The 20406-nt window shown below is 40.4% G+C and overlaps 1 protein-coding gene across 1 annotated transcript in view; it reads left to right on the top strand.

Moving 5' to 3' along the window:
• Window positions 1–17235, top strand: part of LOC107039557 (agrin) — a 163412-nt gene extending 146177 nt beyond the window's left edge. Inside the window, exons 10-23 of the mRNA XM_015259239.1 lie at window positions 365–488; window positions 1176–1412; window positions 2321–2617; window positions 3547–3696; window positions 3787–4047; window positions 4983–5129; window positions 5511–5750; window positions 10195–10389; window positions 10880–11053; window positions 11561–13169; window positions 13368–13621; window positions 13695–13791; window positions 13891–14010; window positions 15902–17235. Coding sequence (XP_015114725.1) covers window positions 365–488; window positions 1176–1412; window positions 2321–2617; window positions 3547–3696; window positions 3787–4047; window positions 4983–5129; window positions 5511–5750; window positions 10195–10389; window positions 10880–11053; window positions 11561–13169; window positions 13368–13621; window positions 13695–13791; window positions 13891–14010; window positions 15902–16334 — 4338 coding nt within the window. The 3' untranslated portion in view covers window positions 16335–17235. The remainder of the gene's footprint in view (window positions 1–364; window positions 489–1175; window positions 1413–2320; window positions 2618–3546; window positions 3697–3786; window positions 4048–4982; window positions 5130–5510; window positions 5751–10194; window positions 10390–10879; window positions 11054–11560; window positions 13170–13367; window positions 13622–13694; window positions 13792–13890; window positions 14011–15901) is intronic.
• Window positions 17236–20406: the final 3171 nt, after the last annotated feature.

Genomic DNA, 20406 nt, shown 5'->3' with positions numbered 1-20406 from the left:
CCTCCCCCCTCCGCCGGCCCCTTCAATTTCCCCAGTTGTCCCGCGCAAGACCCAGAAGAAATAAAAAATGAAATGAAACGAAAAAAGAAAGTTGTGGAAGTGAAGGAAAAAAGTTTTAACGAGCAAACAAACGGCTGGATGAAATGAATATAAGCACGACTAATTAAGTATAACATTTCATAAAGGGGGGTGGGTGGAAGGGGGAGGGAGCCATATGCAAGGCTGAATGCGCAACAAGTGAACGAAATGTTACGAGTGTTTCCTTTATTTGAGATTCAGTGGAGCGGAATTAAAGGAAATTTATCATTCAATGTTGACTAGGCTTTGGATTTTACGAGATGTTATTTTTTTTCTCTTGTTTCAGGAGAAGGACGGGGGGAGGAAGGTGTGCGGAAGTGATGGGGTTACTTATGCTAATGAGTGCGCGATGCAAAATGCATCGTGCACGACCCAGACCAGCATTACGGTGGCTTTTGAGGGCGAGTGTTGTGAGTTAATTTTTTTTATCGGCTAATGAAAATGTTGGGGAAGAAGTGATTAAGAGGGGGGCATATCGATCGAGGGGGGAGGTAATTGCTGCGGCTGGGTGGATGGGGAATAGAGATTTTGTCATTGTCATGAACAATTTGTCATGAACAATTGTGTTCCACGTGAGAATATTTTATGAGTGGAACAGATTTGCTCGAGGGCAATTAATCAACTTGATGAAAGGAAATTTAATATCTTTCTTGAAAGAATATTTGTTTCCCAGATATAATTGTCCCCTCGAAATTATTTAGTTTTGCCAATAACAGTTTTCGACAAGAAAATTGTAGTTTCCTCTTGGAATTTCTATTGAACACGACAAAAAATGTCTTCAGGGGAACATAAAATTTTTCGCCAGACCTAATTTTCTCCTTCAGTCGACGAGAATTATTTGTTTACGACAAGAAAGTGAGTCCTCAAACCAAGTCTAGTTTAATCAATTTATCTAATAATTCTTACCCCTTAAATCGCCCCTCATCGTTTCTTTCCTCAGTGTGAAATATTTTCTCGTCAATTTCCCAGCAAAAAACTTGGTTTTCAAAATGCTCAATCCAAAACCCATTTTCTTCCTCATTCGTTCCACTTTCACTCGAATTTTCCAAGAAATATCCAAAAAGTTCTAACAAACAATGAAAAACTCTCCACCCCAGCGCTCTGTTCCAACGTCGAGTGTAAAAACGGCGCCCGCTGCTCGGCGGGTGAATGTATCTGTCCCGAAACCTGTCCAGAGCCAACTGGCGAGCCAGTATGTGGTACTGACGCAAAGACATACCCATCCGAGTGCGACTTGCAACGAACTGCCTGCGACAAACTCAGAAGTAAACTTCCAAGTCTGCACGTAGCATTTCATGGAGAGTGCGGTGAGAAATTCGCTGTTGCTGCACTGAGTAAGTTTCCAATACTCCCCACACTCTCTCAAATTAGTTGTTATCAATTTGGACTCAGTACCAGCGCTGATACCGAGTTCAAGGCTTGGGGAAGAGGCAATTCACGGGAGATGGGTTAAAACGATTCAATTTCACTCAATTTTATTTACGTAATCGGTTTAATTCAAAACAAATTTTTCATCATATAATGAATATTGATTTTATTGATATATTTTTCTAAAATCAATTGTTTTCGAAGTAATACCAAAGTCATAAAAAATGTGAGAATAAATTTTTTGTCCATTATTTGCTAATTTTTTAATTACGCTAGTAATGAGTGATTTTAGAGAAAAATGTTACAAACATTTTTTATAGAGAATTTTCTCCTCTACAAGAAAGGTTTTATGACATTTTCTCTTGGAACTACGCTCTCTCGAGATATTTACAAATAGAAAAAAATTCGCAATGAAATTTCACTAATTATTTATTAATTTGTTGAATTATTCCAATATGAATGATTCTTCGCAGATTCGAGTGTCTCTAGACATTTTTTGTAGCATTCTATTCTCTATAAAAAGTTTCCAAGACTTTTTATTTTGCATTCACTCGATTTCCACTTCAATTTTAAGATCTGTAAAGCTGTAATTTTTTGTTCGTTAACTGTCTAATTATCTCAATAATGAGTGGGTTTTGAAAAAAATGTTGCTGAACACGTTTTGCAGAGAATTTTCTTCGCTACAAAAAATGTCTAATAAGAATTACCGCTAGGACCACCCGTCACCGAGATAAACCAACATTCCGAAAAGTTGGAAAAACTCGATGTCTGACTTGAATCGTTTTTACCACTTCCCCCCCGAAATTTTAATTTACTAACAGTGCAGTGCTTCCCTGTCCCCCTAACCATTAACCAAAACTCGTATAAACCCCAGCTACAATGTCAACACCGTCGGTGACACGACTGCCAACAACCGTTGCCGAGGTAACGAGCACTCAGGAGCGAGAGGCGTGTAAGGACATACACTGTGATTTCGAGGCCACCTGTGAGCTCGGACCAGATAAATTTCCTAGGTGTAGTTGCAAGTTTGATTGTACCGCTGATAATGAGGAGAGTGCGATGCCAGTTTGCGGAAGTGACCTTAAAATTTATCCGTCAGCCTGTTTCATGAAGATTGAGGCTTGTCAGAGGCAGCAGGAACTCAGACTCCGGCCTCTCGATCTGTGCCAAGGTGCGTGGATCCCCGGGGTTATCCTCTCCTCATTAACGCTTTTGTGCTTTCACGGAAAAAAATGTACCTGAATTGAGTATATTTTATATCAGAATGGTTTTTTTGAGAGAATTCAAAAAAATTACCGAATTTTTCATGAGGGTCAATGAAAGGGTCATCGAGGTCAAATTAAGGGCCATGAAAGTTAGAATAAAGGTCACGTGTTCCTAATTTTACAGAAAATTCTGGAGAATTCGGGGAAATTCTTAACAAATCGTCATCTCTCTGTATTATAAAAACTCCAAATCGACTGTTGATGATGAAAATTTAGGATTCGAAATTAAGACTCTCAAATTAAGGATCACATGACTCAAAATGACGCTCACGAAGGTCAAAATAAGGGTCATGAGGATCAGAATAAAGGTCACGAGGTCAAATAAGGTCCACAAGGATCAGATTAAGCATCACAAAGATCAAATTGAGGGTCCAAATAATGGTCATGGGGGTCAGAAACTAAGGGTTACAAGGATCAATATAAGGGCCTCAATGTATCTCTCTATATTAAAAAATTCAAAATTACAAATTAAAATAAGGGTCAGTATAAGGGTCACGAGGGTCATAACAATGGCCACAAGGGTTAGATTAAAAATTATGACAGTCATATGGGGATCACATGGGGGTTGGCGAGGGAAGCGAGCAGAGTGCCTAGCCCCCTAGTTTTCAAATACAAAAATCAGAGACGAAAGAAGGGAATTGCCCGGGCGACGCCGGCAGCACCAGCTAGTGCAAATAAAAAACCTCATCCATAATTTATAATCATCCCCTGAAACAGCACATGTTCCACTAAAAAAAAACATTAAAAAACCTCAAAAATTTCTGTATCACGCCACTCCTCAGACTTCCCCGTTTCTCCACCCCCTCCATTTTCTTCACCAAATAAATGTCTCCAGGTATGGAAGTAAAACCCTGCAGTGGAGATCCCCCATTAGCCGACGACGAGGGCAGGGAATACGACTGTGGAAGTGGTCCAGACAGACGTGACTGCCCGAGTAATAGTTACTGCCACCAAACTACCCGATTTGCACGCTGCTGCAAGAAAGGTACACGGCCCCTTTGAAATTTCCAAACAATTACTTGAGAACGCGAAATGCTCATGGTTTTCCTCCTTCAACATTTTATATCACGAGTAGTCCAGGGGATTCAAGTCGTCAAGTGCCTGGACTCCTGGCACGGCTGCTGTCCAGACGGCAAAACTGCTGCACTGGGACCTGACGGCGCTGGCTGTCCCAGTCTCTGCAACTGCAACAGGTTGGGAAGCATCTCCGACACATGTAATCCAGAGACCGGACAGTGCGAGTGTCGGCCGGGCGTTGGGGGTCTTAAGTGTGACAGGTGTATGCCGGGATACTGGGGATTACCGAAAATCAGCGAGGGACATCAGGGGTGCATTCGTAAGAGATCAATTTGTGAATACCACACCGAGAGAAGATGAAATTAAAAATTACATGTGAACATTGGAATCTTATTTATTTTAACCCCTCACGTACAGAGTCGATGCCATGCATCGACCCACAAACTTGTACTATCGGCCGGGGGCAATGCATGGTATCGACCCTTTCCGTCAACACTAGAAAATCATTTTCTCGAATTCTGAGAGACATATCGTAGATGAGAATTTTACATCCAACCGATTCAGTCATATTAAATCACCTCGTTTATCGACAAAATTTCCCCCAGAAAGTTTGAAATTTTTACTGAAAATACTTCAATGATCCTTCTGTCGAATCGCAGAAGTTAATTTTCGATTTGTTGAATAATTTGTTTATTATAAATAAGTTTAACATGGTCGAAGATCTCGGCAATCAATTGTCGGCAAACATTGAAATTGGTGTCAAAGATTAGGAAATTCTCTAGGAGTTTATTTCAAAGTTCAATACAGCCAATGCATTTTTTTTCAATTTCTTTCGTTCGACTGTTTTCCAGTTATCGTTCATTGAATAACAGAGTTGACGCGCCGTAACTCTCCCGTCCGTTGGGACAAGCCGCGTTATATGGGCGCCGTACGTGAGGGTTTAAGCGAACGTTTGCGATGGAAAGTTCATTTTTACGATTTAACGTTGCAATTTTTAACGGACAACAGTATAAAATGCACGGACGAAAAAATAATTTTAATTGAACCGAACGAGTCGTAAAATATCCTCCACAAACAGGAATTTTATCATTGAATTATATTTCATTTCACGATTGCTTTTCGTACAAATCTAGTTAAATCTGCCTCGATTTTCTAAATAAATTTCATCCAACTTTTCTCTCCGCGTGCATGGTTATTCCTCCCGTTAACATTTTTGCTAAAAAATTGTGACGAATGTTTCATGGGATTTGTTAGCCTGCGGATGCTCCCTCTTCGGTTCCGTCCGGGAGGATTGCGAACAGATGACTGGACGATGTGTCTGCAAGCACCAGATCCAGGGGCAAAAGTGCACTATTTGCACGGATCATAATAAGATCCTCACACCCACCGGATGTTTCTCAGGTTTGAGTTATTTTAAGGCAGAACGAGAACCTTTTTGAACCGCGAATGATCTCAATGAAGAATCATTACAGTCGAAAATATTTTTCAAAAATATGTAAATTCTTGTAGGAAGTCGATTCATCCCGGCATAATTACATAATTAACAAGTCGGTGACTTGTTAATTGACTAGTGAATTATGAACAAGACGACGATTGCATTTGTTACATTTTGTGCATTTTTTGCAATCATCGTCTTGTCGAATATAATTTTTAAAAAAATCCTCTTGTTAAATCGATATTTATTTATCGAAAAACTTTCATCTCTCATAAATAAGACGGACGCAGTCGGTCGATGAAAATTTCCAATACCCACGGACTCAAAGAATGTTCTCTCAATTCCAGCGGACACGAGTGTAACAATGCCAACAAGCTGTAACGAGTTGGAATGCTATTCCGGTGGTCATTGCACTGAAATTGGCGGTGGTCCTCACTGCGAGTGTCCATCCTCCTGTCCAACTGATGTACCATCAGTGCCAGTTTGTGGTAGCGATGGACAGACATACGCAAACGAGTGTGAATTACGTTTGTATGCCTGTCGTCATCAGGCGGACGTTGTAACGCAGGCGTTTGGCCGTTGCCGAGGTGGGTTCACAGAACGTTCGCCTTATGTGCCGCTTTATTTATTGAAATATTGAGATATTCCGAGCTGTTGATACCGCTCAGAGCGCTAAACAATCGATAATAACTCGACATCATGATGATACTAACAGTGAGACTAATGATTTATTTGTTTATGAGCTAATTACATGTGTGTTAATTGTTGAATTGAGGAGTTTTTGATTGGTGCTATGGCTGGCTGTAATAAGGGATAATAAAACTGTTGAGTTTTCACAGACTAATGATCTTCATGGCCTGATAATTATTCCCTATTGGTTGATATTCTGAGACCGTTGCAGGTATTCAGCGAAAAATGGGAGAAAACATTTTTTGCGGGGAATTTTGTTTTCTGTAAAAAAAGTTTTTTGCAATTATTCTGTAAAATCAATCGTTTCAGAGATGAGTGCGTAATTGATGAACAACTCATTGCATTTGACCCTTCAGAACTTTAAAGCTATTTCGAAAATATCTCTGAAAGTACTTTTAGTAAAAAATGAGAATATTTTTTGTAGAAAGTTTTCTCTTCTATAGAAAATGTTTTTGAACATTATCTTCAATTCACCTGCCTTAATGCCGCCCTTTTAAAGTTTTTTACCTTTTCAGATTTTTTTTACCTTTTTTCAATCTAAATTCAGAATTTTCGGGTTGTAAAAATCAATTTAGATAACGCTCGGGAAATAATGGGGCCGGACCTTAATTGTTGAATTATCTCGCAAATAGTTGCCCTCAACAAAAAAAACCTCAAATATTCTCTCTGCGAAATTCAACTCTCTTTAAAAAATCGAGATGACTCCATGATTAGAAGAGAATAGTGAATGCCTCTCGTTTCCCGAATCCCCTCGAAATGTCCCACTCACGCGAAAATACTGCCCTCAGAAAAACCTTCAATGAACCCTCGATTTTCGTCGCACCCGCTCATCGATAAAACCCGCTGCGCTTTTACTTCCCCCGAAACTGGTAATTGAGCAAAGTTGACTCATGAAACTGGCCTTCAAAGGTGAACTTAAGTAAATCACTGTGTGCATCTCGTGCGGCCAGTCAACCGACTATTACGTTCTCCACACACGTGCACACATCATACCTCAAAAAGAGCACATGTGCTCCCCCTCCCCAGCCTCTCAATATACTACTGAATCATTTACGCCCTCATGCACCACAGTATCTCCCATCTCCTCGCTCATCGCCCGGAGATCTCTATTTTCTTTTTTTCTCTTTCAATGATGAAAAGCGGAATGAATAAGAAAAAATATCATTCACGATGAAGAATTAAGAGGCAAGATAACACGGAGAAAAAGCGAACGTCAAATAAAGGAATTCTTCGGTATTCCGAAGTATAAAATTCTGGAAAACGCTTTCTTCGAAAACTTGATGAAGACAGTAAGGTATTTATGGCGGGGCGGCCACGTAGGTGAGACGGAAGGGAATCTATTGTTCTCAGAAAACCAATCGCTGAACAAAAAATGATATTTCAATTACAATTTTTTGTGTTCGAAATATTTTTTAAAATAAATTTCATTTTTTTTCATATTGAGAAAATTTTATTTTTCTATTCATATTGAGAATAATCTCCGTTCCCCTCCTATAAGTCACAAAGATGTGAAACGCTATATAAATTCCCTTCTTTAATGTGAGTTTAATGTGTTGAATGCGTGAGCTTAGCCAGAATATTTCTATTCACATTCACTTCCGTTCCGACTTTATTCGAGACTTTAATCTCCAGAATTTGAGTTACCTTTGTACTACTTTAAATAAAATGAATCAGACCCATCAATCTCCTCCCGTTCCCAAGCAAAACCAATTGTCTCGTCTGGAAAAGAAAACAGTTTTCTCCAGTTGTATCAAAAGAAGTTCATTTCCATTGAATAAAAACGTAACAATTAATTCCAGCACTATTTCGGAGTAATTAATGGCCCTGCAGAAATAAAGAAACATCATTAAAAGAGAATGAATTGAATAACAATTAGTAATGTCGAGGGGAAATGGCTTTTACGATTTTCGCTAACTTCTATCGAGGAAAAAGGAAAGTCTTAAGGCGGACTCTGTCCAGGAACTCCGGAGTTGCCTCTTTTCCCCGCTCTTCTCTACTTGAATCTATTAAACTAGATGACCCACCCTCAGCCCCAACCAGCCACCCCACACCCCCGTCTCTTCATCCCTTCCTACTATCAATTGGCTGAAGAGATTAAAAAAAAAATACTTTTTTTTCAGTCTGTTATCTCGCCTTTCTCAAACAGCGAGAAAATAATTCTTAGATCGATAATGTATTGTTCTTAAAATAGAAAATGTAGTTATTGAATGGAGAATGTTTAAAAAGGGGCACGCGTACTCTCGCTACTTTAATTATGAAAAGTGTATCGACTCAGCGATGCTCTAAGCTAACAATTAAGATCACGCACGGTAATTTACGACTAATATAATTTTTTTAGAAATTTCGTGTATTGAAAATGAGTTGTTAGTGAGTGTTAAAATTCAATCTCTCTAACAGAAAATATGAGATTTATAATTATATGATTTTTCATAAAATAAATAAACCACTTGTGACGATATCAAACAATTAATTTCCTTCCACTATTTTTTGTTAGTTTCTTTTATTAATTGATGACTGTTTATTTGTATGAACAAACACTCATTAATTTAAGAGAATCCCACAGAAATGAATATATTTGTGGGATTCAAGTCGCGTGATTCCAAATAACGACTCAAAACTTCGTTAATTAAGAGCAAAAATATTTCCGCCGTGCACTCTATTTTTAAACAACGATTCAGTTTCGCTCAGTGAATAAATAACATCATCTCAGGCATTAGTAATAAAGGAATAAATAGCTCTTAGGATTATTTCGGGGCTCTTCGTCTCTGTCAACTGTCGACGGGTTTGGGGGAAATGAAAACGGAAGAGACAGAGGGAGATTTGCAGGGAGAAAATGCTAAGGTACTTTGTGATCCTTTAGTTGGTACTTTGAATCCTGTAAATAATGGATGACGTCGTTTCGGCTGGGTAGTGGGGGCACAGTACCGAGTATCGAAAAATGAGAGAGTTTGATGCATTTAACGTGTTCGGGAACAGCCTCAGGGGTGACTAATGATGATCATTTGAGGGAAGGCACGAATAAATCGATGGGGAATGGTTACCAGGTTTCCCCATTTTCTTTGGTAGTTTCTTGTTTTTACAGTCGAATACTGCTTGAGAATGCTAATGTATGGGGGGGACAATTGAGGCAATTTTTCCACAATTTCCATGTTTCCTATAAGAGCGCCGCGCCAAATCGGCAGGAAAAAAAGTCAACTTTGTTCTCAATTTTTTTCTGAAACGACGGCGATTAGACAATCATTTTGAAAGAAGAAAAATGGAAAAATATTGATAATTGAGGGAGTTATGATCTTTTGAAAATAGCCGCCCCTCCTATTAAAATGCCATTGCACCATCAAAAAATACAATTTATTACCCTATTTCACCTCGCAAAAACCGTCCAGCAACGAAGCCAACAGCTCAAAAGGTCCAAGCATTAAAATAATACCCACGAATCTGAGGCCAAGTGGAAAAACCAATGAAAGTCAGCCTTTGAAGTGAAATAATAGGATGCGCAGGCCGTTACGGAAATTAATTAAACTCCCTTCCTCCATTTCCATCAAACCACTCGTAAGATCCTGCAGAGTGCAACGATACGGTTTTTCATTTGCTGGGTTTTGTCCTGTTGAAATTAGCCTCTGAATGCTTCCCTATTTATATTCCATTTTTACTTATGAATTACAACGCGAATATCAAAGGGCACTCCACCGTCTTATTTTCCGGAGGAACGCTTTCCCGCGCCTCCTCCATTCCCCCTTCAATGATGAGTTTTCGAGGATAAATGAGCATTATGGTCGGCTAATTATTTCCGAGGGACTCGAGCTGAAATTCTCGAGTGCCTGAAAATGCTCATCCGTCTCCATTGATGAGATGTAATTAAATGGAGAATTATCTCGAGAATGAGTAGGTCTAGGAGAAAATGTCAGAAAAAATTTTTTGCAGGGAATTTCGTAAGCTGTAAAAAATATTTTATAAATTTTTCTTGTAAAACCATTCCTTTTCGAGATAATGACGTGGTTAGCAGAAAATTTGGGGTTGGGGTTCGTTTTGATAATTTCTCAAATTATCGCGGTAAAGAGTGGCCGTACGAGAAAATGTCATATAAGCTTTTTTGTCGATCGGTGAATTCCGGACAGAAAAGATCTTATAACTTTTTTCATCGAGACGTTCCCTCGTGAGATAATTGTCAAAAAAGAAAAATGTGATAATCCGAGCACTTCAGCACTGCACTTGAGCTGCTGAATTACTGTATTTTTCATCGGCGATTTAGTGGCCAATTAATTAATCAATTAATCAATCCTAATACTGATTGAAGCATCAAAAAAAAAAGAAACTGCAGAACCCTTATTGAAAATTTTCCAGACGATCCAAAAGTGAATACAGACTTCCCAGTGAAGAGATTTACAGCTGTCCAGTACACGCAGCCAGCCGCAGCAATTTCTCCATTGTCCAAGTCAACCAGGCATCTTCTTGGTCCCGAGCCAGATGCGAGGTACTACTACACCCATCGGGCGCAGCAAGAAACCATCACCATCGACCGAGACAATCTCAAACACGGTAATACACGAGCTCCCGCAGTATTTTTTATCCGAGGGGCCATTCATTTGGAAATCTGGTGGCACAGTCATTTCACAGATTTCAATGATTTCATGCAATTTCCTTGGTTTCATATGATTTCAGTCCTGAGTGACATACTCATTTCAGAAATGAATGACCCCTTGTTTTTATCACTCCTTTCTCCACTCTCTTTTGACGTGGATAAGTCTATGGTTTCAATATGGAGGGCCATTTTGAGAAACGATCCTTATGTGCAGCGCCATCTATCGGAAGTCTAGAAAATTCTAGACATTTCGAGGTAGATCGAGAAGTTTCCTGAAATTTCGAAAAAAAATTCAAGGAGTTTCTAGAGAATTCGAGAACGAAAGAAAGACCATGGACGTATCCACGTACAATTACAGCTATATCGAAGATACAGCCCCGTGTAATTTTTCCTTTTCTCACTTCCCATGAGTTGTTATTGCGGCGGATAATGACGATGGGTTTCCAGGGGTCGCAGCGGCGTCAAGACCGACACCAGCGACAATTCGCGTGGTAACTGCACTCCTCGGGGATCTTTGTGATGACGATAAGGACTGCACAATACCGAATAGCGAGTGTGTCAGTGGGGGGTGCACTTGCTCCAGTGGATTCTCGGAGACGAGCGATCGACAGGAGTGCTTTGGTAAATAAAATTCTTGCATCGCGATCGGAGCGAACTAACGAGACATATTTAGGGTGATAACTATCCTGCGGGTGCAGAATACACTCAACAGCATCCCAAATTAGAAGTCCTCGTCTCATTTCGAAGTAAATTTAATATCTTTCACACTTTCTTTAGAAGAATTCGAACTGTTGGTAAGAGGAAATCTAATCTATTGTACGACAATTATTCGATTTGCGAGAACTTTATAGGTTTATGCGATAGAAAGAATCCATTGACGAGAAACGAAGAAGAAGAAATTATTTAGTTCAGCCAATGACACAGTTTGCGGCAAGAAAATAGTAGCGTCCTCTTGAAATTATCGTGTTTTGGTGGAAACTCTCTATCGTCCACAAGAAAATTGATTCAACCCCCCCAAAGAACAGATTTTTCTCCCAGTGTGATCCGCGATCGTAGATGCGATCATCCGCCCGTCAAAAGACTTCCATCACCCCAAAAAATCTCAAATGATTTCTCTTTACCTTCCAGCAAACTACCTGCCCGTGACCCCCTCCAAAGACCTCCGCGCCTGTCTCTCCTTCCCCTGTCACTCGTCCTCCACCTGCATCGACCTGCCCTCCTCGACGTTCGTCTGCATCTGTCGTCCAAACTACACCGGTCTCCTCTGCGACGAAGAGATCAACAAGCGCGATTACCAGATTCCCTCCTTCGACGGCAAGTCCTACGTCCGCATGAACCGCCTAAAAGCCTACCACAAGTTCAGCATAGAAGTCGAGTTCAAGACATACGCCGACAACGGTATAATCCTGTACAATCAGCAGAAGAGCGACGGAACCGGGGACTTCGTCTCCCTCGCCATCATCGACGGCTACCTCCAGTTCCGCTACAACCTGGGAAACGGCCCTGTGATCCTGACCTCGCCAGACCGCGTCACGCCGAAGAACTTTCACCACGCGACCGCCAAGCGTTACCACAAAGACGGCGTCCTGATCTTCAACAACGGCGAGGACATAGACGGAAAATCCCAGGGGATTCTCAAGTCCCTGGACCTCAACCAAGACACCTTCGTGGGCAACGTCCCCACGAACTACAGCAGAGTCTACGACAACATTGGGACGAACCAAGGCCTCTTGGGCTGCATCCGAAAGCTGAAGATCAACCGAGCGTCAGTCGATCTGCACATCAACCAGGACAAAGAGGTGCTGGAGACCTATCGCGTCAAAGAGTGCACGGATAATGCGTGCGCGTCCCTCCCGTGCCAGAACGGCGCCACCTGTCAGCCGATCTTCGAGGAGGACCTGTGCAACGGCCGCGAGTGCTCGAGCCCCAGAAGAGGAAAAGGCAAGCGGAAAGGAGGGCACACAACAGCGGGGATCAACATCGTCAAGTGCAAAGGATCGCACTGCACAACTGTCGAGGGGAGTCCCAAACAGAAGAGATCGAAGAAGCACCCGAAGAGGAAGTGCATGGGCGCGGAGTGTGATTACGACTACGAGTTGGATTACGAGCCGAACTTTGAGCACGACAATTACGCCGTCACGCAGTATGCGCCGGCGGAGTACAAGTGCACGTGTCCTCCGCAGTTTACAGGCGTCAATTGCGAGGAGTCGTTGGATCCCTGCATCGGAGAGCCGTGCAAGAACGACGGAGTTTGTGACATTCTGCCGCAAGGGGGCTACGTCTGCAAGTGCCCGCCGGGCAGAACTGGCGAGCACTGCGATGTCCTTGACGCTGACCTGACGGAGTTCCTTGTGCCTGAGTTCACTGGAGACGGCTTCGTGGAGTTGGCATCGCTCGAGGGAGTTTCCAAGGCGTTTTCTATTGAACTCTGGTTCCTGACCAGGGCCAACGACGGACTATTGCTGTACAACGGGCAGATGAATAACGGAAGGGGGGACTTCATCAGCCTGAATCTGGTTCAGGGGAGGCTGGAGTTCAGGTTTAATCTGGGGAGTGGCATTGCTAATATCACCTCGCCAGACGTCGTCAGTCTTGATACTTGGCATTGTGTGAGGATCAGCAGGCTCGGGAGGGAGGGACTCCTGCAGCTGGATGAGGGAACTGTGGCTAGGGGCTTCTCCGGAAATCCGTTGACGGAACTCAATCTGGAGATGCCGCTTTACATTGGAGGGGTCAAGTGAGTATTGTTTCTCCGTCAATGTCGCGCAAGAACGTGAAGTTCAATTGAAATGTTAAGCTCACTAGCGCATGCGGTGTTGATGTCTTTTCGCTATTCGCTATCGCAAAAGTGAATTTTCGAGTTCGCATTTTCGAAGGGCCCAATTTTTAAGTTAATAACTCAAAGATTAATTTATATACTCCTCGAATTTTCCAGACACTGGAGAGAGGTCCATCGCTTTGCTGGCGCTTGGACGGGTTTAGTCGGCGCTGTTCAGAGATTAATGGTCAATGGCAAAACCTTCCAGAATTTGGCTGTAAACTTCACTCAACACAATACGGAAGTGTACGACGGCTTACCGTGTCCCAGTAACGAAAATCCCTGTCACAATGGGGGTGTGTGTTTGCCGCTGTTGAATAGCTACCTTTGCAAATGCGCAAGTGGCTACAGCGGGCTGCACTGCGAATTTTGTAAGTTTCGGTAAAACGGAGTATTTTTTTGGTTTCGTTGGTGTTCTGACAAGTGCTCTTTCGTGTATTGCAGTCATGGGATTCGACGTCTCTGGTGGGGAAATATCAGACAGACCTGTGAGATTCGACGGCGATAATTTCCTCCAGTTCAAACATCGTTACAGTAGAAGGTCGGTATCGACACTCTCATGAAATTTATCTCTGAAAACTTTCGCATGCTTCAATTAACCAATAACCCGACTAACAAAGCTATTCATTCGGCGATGCAGCACTAACACATCTACCAGCACCGTAACGTCTGCAACTTCCGAATACTACGAGGAGTCTTACTCCGACTATGAATTCGAAGAGGACTTCGATCTCGAATACGATAATTACGACTACTCAGAGTAAGTGAGTCTGGCCCAAGCCTACATTTACGTTGAGTGCTTCGCGAACTCATGCACTATTTCCTGAATATTTTGGAACAGCTGAGCTTAAGCCTCTTGACATTCCCCTCTAAACTCAACCATTTTGAAGATATTCGCAGAATAATCGACCTGCGGATCCAACAATCCTTAATTTCTAGTCATTGTTAATTACTCCCCACACACGGAGAGAATATAACATTGAAAATTACTACGTGAACATGGTAATCATGGTTTCTGCGAAAAAATTCCATTTTGTCGAAAGTTGACTTTTCCCCTGAAAAAATCCAAGATATGACACTTTTGGCCTCGGGGGAAAAATTTTTTTTTTTCATTTTTGACTTTTCCCCCATACTGTTGATAGTTCTGGATAGCCCGTCCCTTAAATAACCGGAATTCACTTTCACCGGGCGAAAAAACTCGATTTTGGCGAAAGTTGACTTTTCCCCTGAAAAAATCCAAGATATGACACTTTTGGCCTCGGGGGAAAAAATTTTTTTTTCATTTTTGCCTTTTCCCCCATACTGTTGATAGTTCTGGATAGCCCGTCCCTTAAATAACCGGAATTCACTTTCACCGGGCGAAAAAACTCGATTTTGGCGAAAGTTGACTTTTCCCCTGAAAAAATCCAAGATACGACAGTTTTGGCCCCAGGCGAAAAAATTTTTTTTTTCATTTTTGACTTTTCCCCCATACTGTTGATAGTTCTGAATAGCCCGTCCCTTAAATAACCGGAATCCACTTTCACCGGGCGAAAAAACTGCATTTTGGCGAAAGTTGACTTTTCCCCTGAAAAATTTCAAGATATGACACTTGGCCTCGGGTGAAAAAATTTTTTTTTTCATTTTTGACTTTTCCCCCATACTGTTGGTAGTTCTGGATAGCCCGTCCCTTAAATAACCGGAATTCACTTTCACCGGGCGAAGAAAGTCGATTTTGGCGAAAGGTGACTTTTCCCCTGAAAAAATCCAAGATACGACACTTTTGGCCTCGGGTGAAAAATTTTTTTTTTCATTTTTGACTTTTCCCCTATACTGTTGGTAGTTCTGGATAGCCCGTCCCTTAAATAACCAGAATCCACTTTCACCGGGCGAAAAAACTCGATTTTGGCGAAAGTTGACTTTTCCCCTGAAAAAATCCAAGATACGACAGTTTTGGCCTCGGATGAAAAAAATTTTTTTTTCATTTTTGACTTTTCCCCCATACTGTTGATAGTTCTGGATAGCCCGTCCCTTAAATAACCAGAATCCACTTTCACCGGGCGAAAAAACTCGATTTTGGCGAAAGTTGACTTTTCCCCTGAAAAAATCCAAGATATGACACTATGGCTCCGCGTGAAAAAAAAAATTTTTCATTTCGCCATTTCTGGCGCCTCCCGTGTGTTCAAAAGATCGCCGTCATTTCTAAATGCATCGTACAAAACCGTTTTCTCGTTGCTAATAGCTCATTTACTTTTCCACTGGCTGATTTAACTTATTATATTCTACTGCCCGATGGCCAGTTCGATTCAGTTATTAATTCCGCTCGAAAGGAGAATAATCCCGCCATCTTTCACCATGCCGCTACACTAAACAGGTCGACTGGTACGACATTTCCTGACGATATCTCCAATGCCGAGCCCTTCTTGACCACCTTATCAGAATCTGTCCATCCAGGAATATGTCCCCAAATTTCCGTGCCCATCTGCTCCACCGCGTACTGTCGTCATTTTCCCTCGAACGTGTCCAAAACAGAATGTGTCCATTCGATATTGTACAAACGACCCCCCGTAGAAACTCCAGCGGAGGACTGCATTAGTTCTGCATTCTATTCCTCATACTAAGAATGACTATGTCCCCACAGAAAAAAATAATTTCATATTCTCTTCCTGCAGACGCAAAGGTCAGCAGTCCAACAAATTCGAGCTCCGCCTTCGCACAATTCACTCAAACGGTCTAATCGCCTGGATCGGCCGAGGAAAGCTCGAACACCTGATCCTCTCCCTCGAGGAGGGCTACGTCCTCCTCACCTACAAGGGTAAACACGACCACGTGACCCTGAAGTCCCGCGAGCGAATAGACGACGGAGTGTTTCACCACATAAAGGCAGCTCGCAAGAAGAGAATGACGATCATTCAAATTGACGAGCAGCCGCCGGTCAAAGTTTCCACGGAGGCGACACTCCTCACGACGAATGGAAAGCTCTTTGTGGGGGGAAAGCCGGGGCATCAGGGTGTCCGCGGCTGCGTGACGGACTTCATCATCGACAAGCGAAGACTACCCCTGGCACGACGGAAGATCGACTTCTGTCACGACAACGATGTATGATAGTCAACAGCCACTCCACTCATTTCTAGATAATGAGACGTCCACTAGTATTCTCACTCAAGTACAATTAACGATGATGAAGAATACTCACTTGAAGGGAAGACACGTGAGAACAGAGAAGATGATTGATTGATTAATTGGTAATTAATTGATTTTGGTCAAAAAATAAAAATAAATGAACCCATTGGGATTCGAACCCCGAATTTCTCGATTACTAACTCTGCGCCGTATCCACTAGACCACTCTGGGGAGATCGCCCAATAATTAATTAATTGATGATTAACTAAAAATCTGAAAAATCGATTGTTGCAACGAACAATCACATGGTTAAATTAATTGTGAAGTGTTTATGTGGGGGAATTAATGAACTAAGTGCTACATTTTCATCGAAGGACAATAATATATTTTTAAGACATGCATAAAGAAACGAAGAGTAATTAATGATAAATTAATTAATGGTAGATTATCGTGAAGGAGGGGATTACGTATGAATTAATGATCTGCTTGATTCTTCGCACGTGACCGTCAGGCACTTTAAGGTATATCAAGACTGATTATTGCGGAGATACTTTGATTGTACGGAGATGATTATCATGAAGTAATTATATGAGTAATTTGGTGTTATGTTTGAGTCTAAGGTAGAGAGATTTAATATTATGATAATTGATAGATAGAAAATATGTATTTTAATGGACTGTTGAGTTATGCCAGTAGATGATGAACATTGTTTGGGGTAGCTGAAGCTTTTTATAAATGCGCAGGACATATAGAGATATCACGTGGGAAATAATTTTACGGAGAAATTTAGCGGATTCGCTGGGGAATTCTTTCGAATTTCTGTTGAACTTTCGGTAAGTTTTTGGACGATTCTATTAAAAAAGTCGATGGAATTAGATTTTTCGAGAATTTTTTGAAAACTGATTTTTCATTTTCACTTACTTTCCCATAGAATTTCAATAGAATTTTCTGTCAAATCCGCTAGTTTCCCTGTGATTTTTGGTCGTGCGTGATATGCGATGGATTCAGCAGTGAAACCTTATAAAAATAAAGATCACTCATTTTTTTAATTTATATCCTATTTCTCTCGCTTCACTTCTGAATTCTATCGATCAATTATAGATATGTAACATTCCATTTATTGGACACCTCGAGATTATGAATATAAAGATAAATAAATTAATGAAATCGATTAATTACGAGTTAAGAATACGCACGGCGATGAGAAAATTGAGTATAAAACTTATTAACCGTTAATGAAAAATTGTATAACGAATTCAGTCAGGTGGCTGATAATTTGGTAATTGAGGGGAACAATCGGAATTATCTTCTTCACCTCTTCCTTTCTGATAAATATGTTATTTTCGAAATTATAATCGACGATTGTTCACTCGATTGATGAATGGGAGAGTGAATGCGAGAATAAGGAAAGAATAACCATATCTCACAGAGTATGTAAATAATCGTAATTTCTTCTACCACTCGTGAATTTCCTCACTACTGCGTGATTTTAAATTGTGCTAATGTTGTTAACGACCTAAACGTAACTCACAATTGGGCCTTTTAATGTCATCCAATTTTTGTATATTTCTCCGATGATTCTAGCTCTTCCTTTTTTGTATGTTTTGCTATTTTTTTCTCGTTTTAGGTATTTGTTGGGATTCTGGGAGACTTCCTCCGGACAAAATTTCCCGGACTAAATCTTCTACAAAAAAATTCTCGCATAGGCAATACAGAAATAATGACAAAACAGAAGAAATCGGGACATCTCAATGTCACTTGACTTTATTTGACGAAAAACAAACAAAAAAAGATAAAAAATACTTAAATATTCAATCAATTAGATTTGATTCTATTTTTCAATACAATTTTTAATTTTTTTCCCTGTGAGATGAATTTCTTTCATTTCTACCGAACAATAAATTTTACTGCGGTGTAATTTTTTCTCGGGAATTCAGTCCAAGAAATTTTTAAAGAGCGGAACTTTGTCCGGGGGACAAGTGCCCGACTACCATTTTCTGGAGGCATCAGCGGCGAATCATGAGATGAAGAGAATAAGACAATTCCAAAAGATCTAATGGCATTTTTCTCTGAATGTGATACTTCAGAAATATTTGAAGAACAACGGGAGATTTTCCCGTGAACTTGTCTTCATTGTTTTCATCAATGAATTACTCGAATGATTCGGTAGAAACTAATTAACAATTGTATACGTTGTTGAAATAATGAGGCGAGGTGAGGGCGTTACGAGAGTATGAGGTGAAGTGGTTTCAAGTGAAAACCCAAAATTGTGTTTTTTATCGATGGAAAATTGAGATTAGAAGACGCTTCGAGGCAGTACGCAAACCCTGCGTAGTTTGTAGATGTTGCGAGGTAGATGAGTCCGTTTGGGCGATTAACTGAGAAAAACATCTTCTGTTTTCCAGACGAAAGGAAGAATAGGGAACTTGCATGAATTCTTTCAAATGTTTTCATCTAGTTTTCATTGTTTCTGCCTTAAACGACTGATTTTTCATTTTTGAAAATGATAAATGTTGAAGATTTCAAACGCGTTGAAACAGCTAATGGCGTCACAAGGCTGGTCGAACGCTGGGCCAATCACAGAATGGCTAACGCCAGCCTAACCCAATCCTCGCGTGCGCTTTAGCCAATGGATGACGGGAACTCCCCTCTCTCCTCTTATTCGACCAATGGAGCGCTGCCCAGCGTTACTTATGCCACTTGGGAGGTCATTACCGGTAACGAATCATAATTATCGAAATCATTCAGGTCAGAGGAAAATAGAATAATTCAACTTTCTTAGTAGTGAGTTTGCTAATGTTTTTTTCGAACAAAGTTGATTAAAAAATGGAATATTGAATCTGACAGGGGAAAGGACATAAAGAAAGAGCAACAAAAGTGAATAAAAAACTGAAACAATTGAGCTCCATGCAAGTTTCCTGTTTGTAAATTATTTTTCGACTTGACAATTAAATTTTCGTTGGGAAAATCATCATTTTACAAAAACGCACATATCGATGGGTTTGGCTCGCCTCTGTATGAATAATCAGATGGATTGGTGAATGAATTTAACGAGAAAAATATTGTACTTTGGTTCCATTTTCGATTATCGAAACAACCATTTGAAGGTAGAGTGGAAATTCCAATCGAAATGAATCTGACATATCTATCATGAGACAAATGTGAAACAGAAGCTACAAAATTGTTAAATGATGGGTTTTTTTATCGGGACTTTTACTCCTGGATTTTTTACATCGAACATATCTAATTGAATTACTTACATATCGTATGGCCAGTAATATCAGTCTACGATTGACAAATCAACAAGCGAATGCCACGAATTCGGCGGAAAATGCACAAGTAATTTTAGTGACAAAAGGAGGAATTTTTATCGGTTGAGTTTAGTTGTTAATGTGAAACTCGTCCTTGAGGTGGGGAGATCAGCCAATGAACACGTCAAGACTTTGAAAATGTTCGAGATAATGAAGCGAGGGGTTATTCATTCCGACATTCGCGGTGAATATTTTCGGCATTTTTTTCTCGTTGATTTCTGTTTCAACTTTTATGATTTGAAATGAGAGCTTCCATTTGACCCTAGGTTACGAGACATCTTACGATTGTTTTATCATTTCAACTTTGAATGTATGAATTTTTTACGGTTCTTTTTTCGTGACTAAAATGAGTAAATGATTTTTTTTACTGAATGAAAGAGAATAAAATAAATTAAAGGATTGGTTAACTAAAGGGTTCATTTTTCAATGAATAATTCATTATTTAAACTTTCATCTATATGTGATTCTTCGATTAAAACTTTGAAAAAGATTTTCAAAATCTAAAAAAAAATAAAAAACATGAATTTTTATGAGAAAGCTTCATAAAATAATTAAAAAATTGCGGTTGTGAGGAAAAAATTGTTCCAATTCTAAAAAAATTAGGTTTCCGAAAGTGTGAACAATTGATATTATTTATTCATCCGACGGAAATGTTAAGAAGAGCTCACTTTTTATTAAATGCACGATTTTCGCAAATTTCCTCAAATTTCTAAATGATTTTGAATGAGTCAATAAATTTGGGT

Source organism: Diachasma alloeum, unplaced genomic scaffold, assembly GCF_001412515.2.
Source record: "Diachasma alloeum isolate Michigan unplaced genomic scaffold, Dall2.0 Dall_scaffold_00301, whole genome shotgun sequence".
NCBI classification, from domain to species: domain Eukaryota; kingdom Metazoa; phylum Arthropoda; class Insecta; order Hymenoptera; family Braconidae; genus Diachasma; species Diachasma alloeum.
Note: the sequence above shows the minus strand (reverse complement) of the source record. Positions and strands in the feature narration are given on the sequence as shown.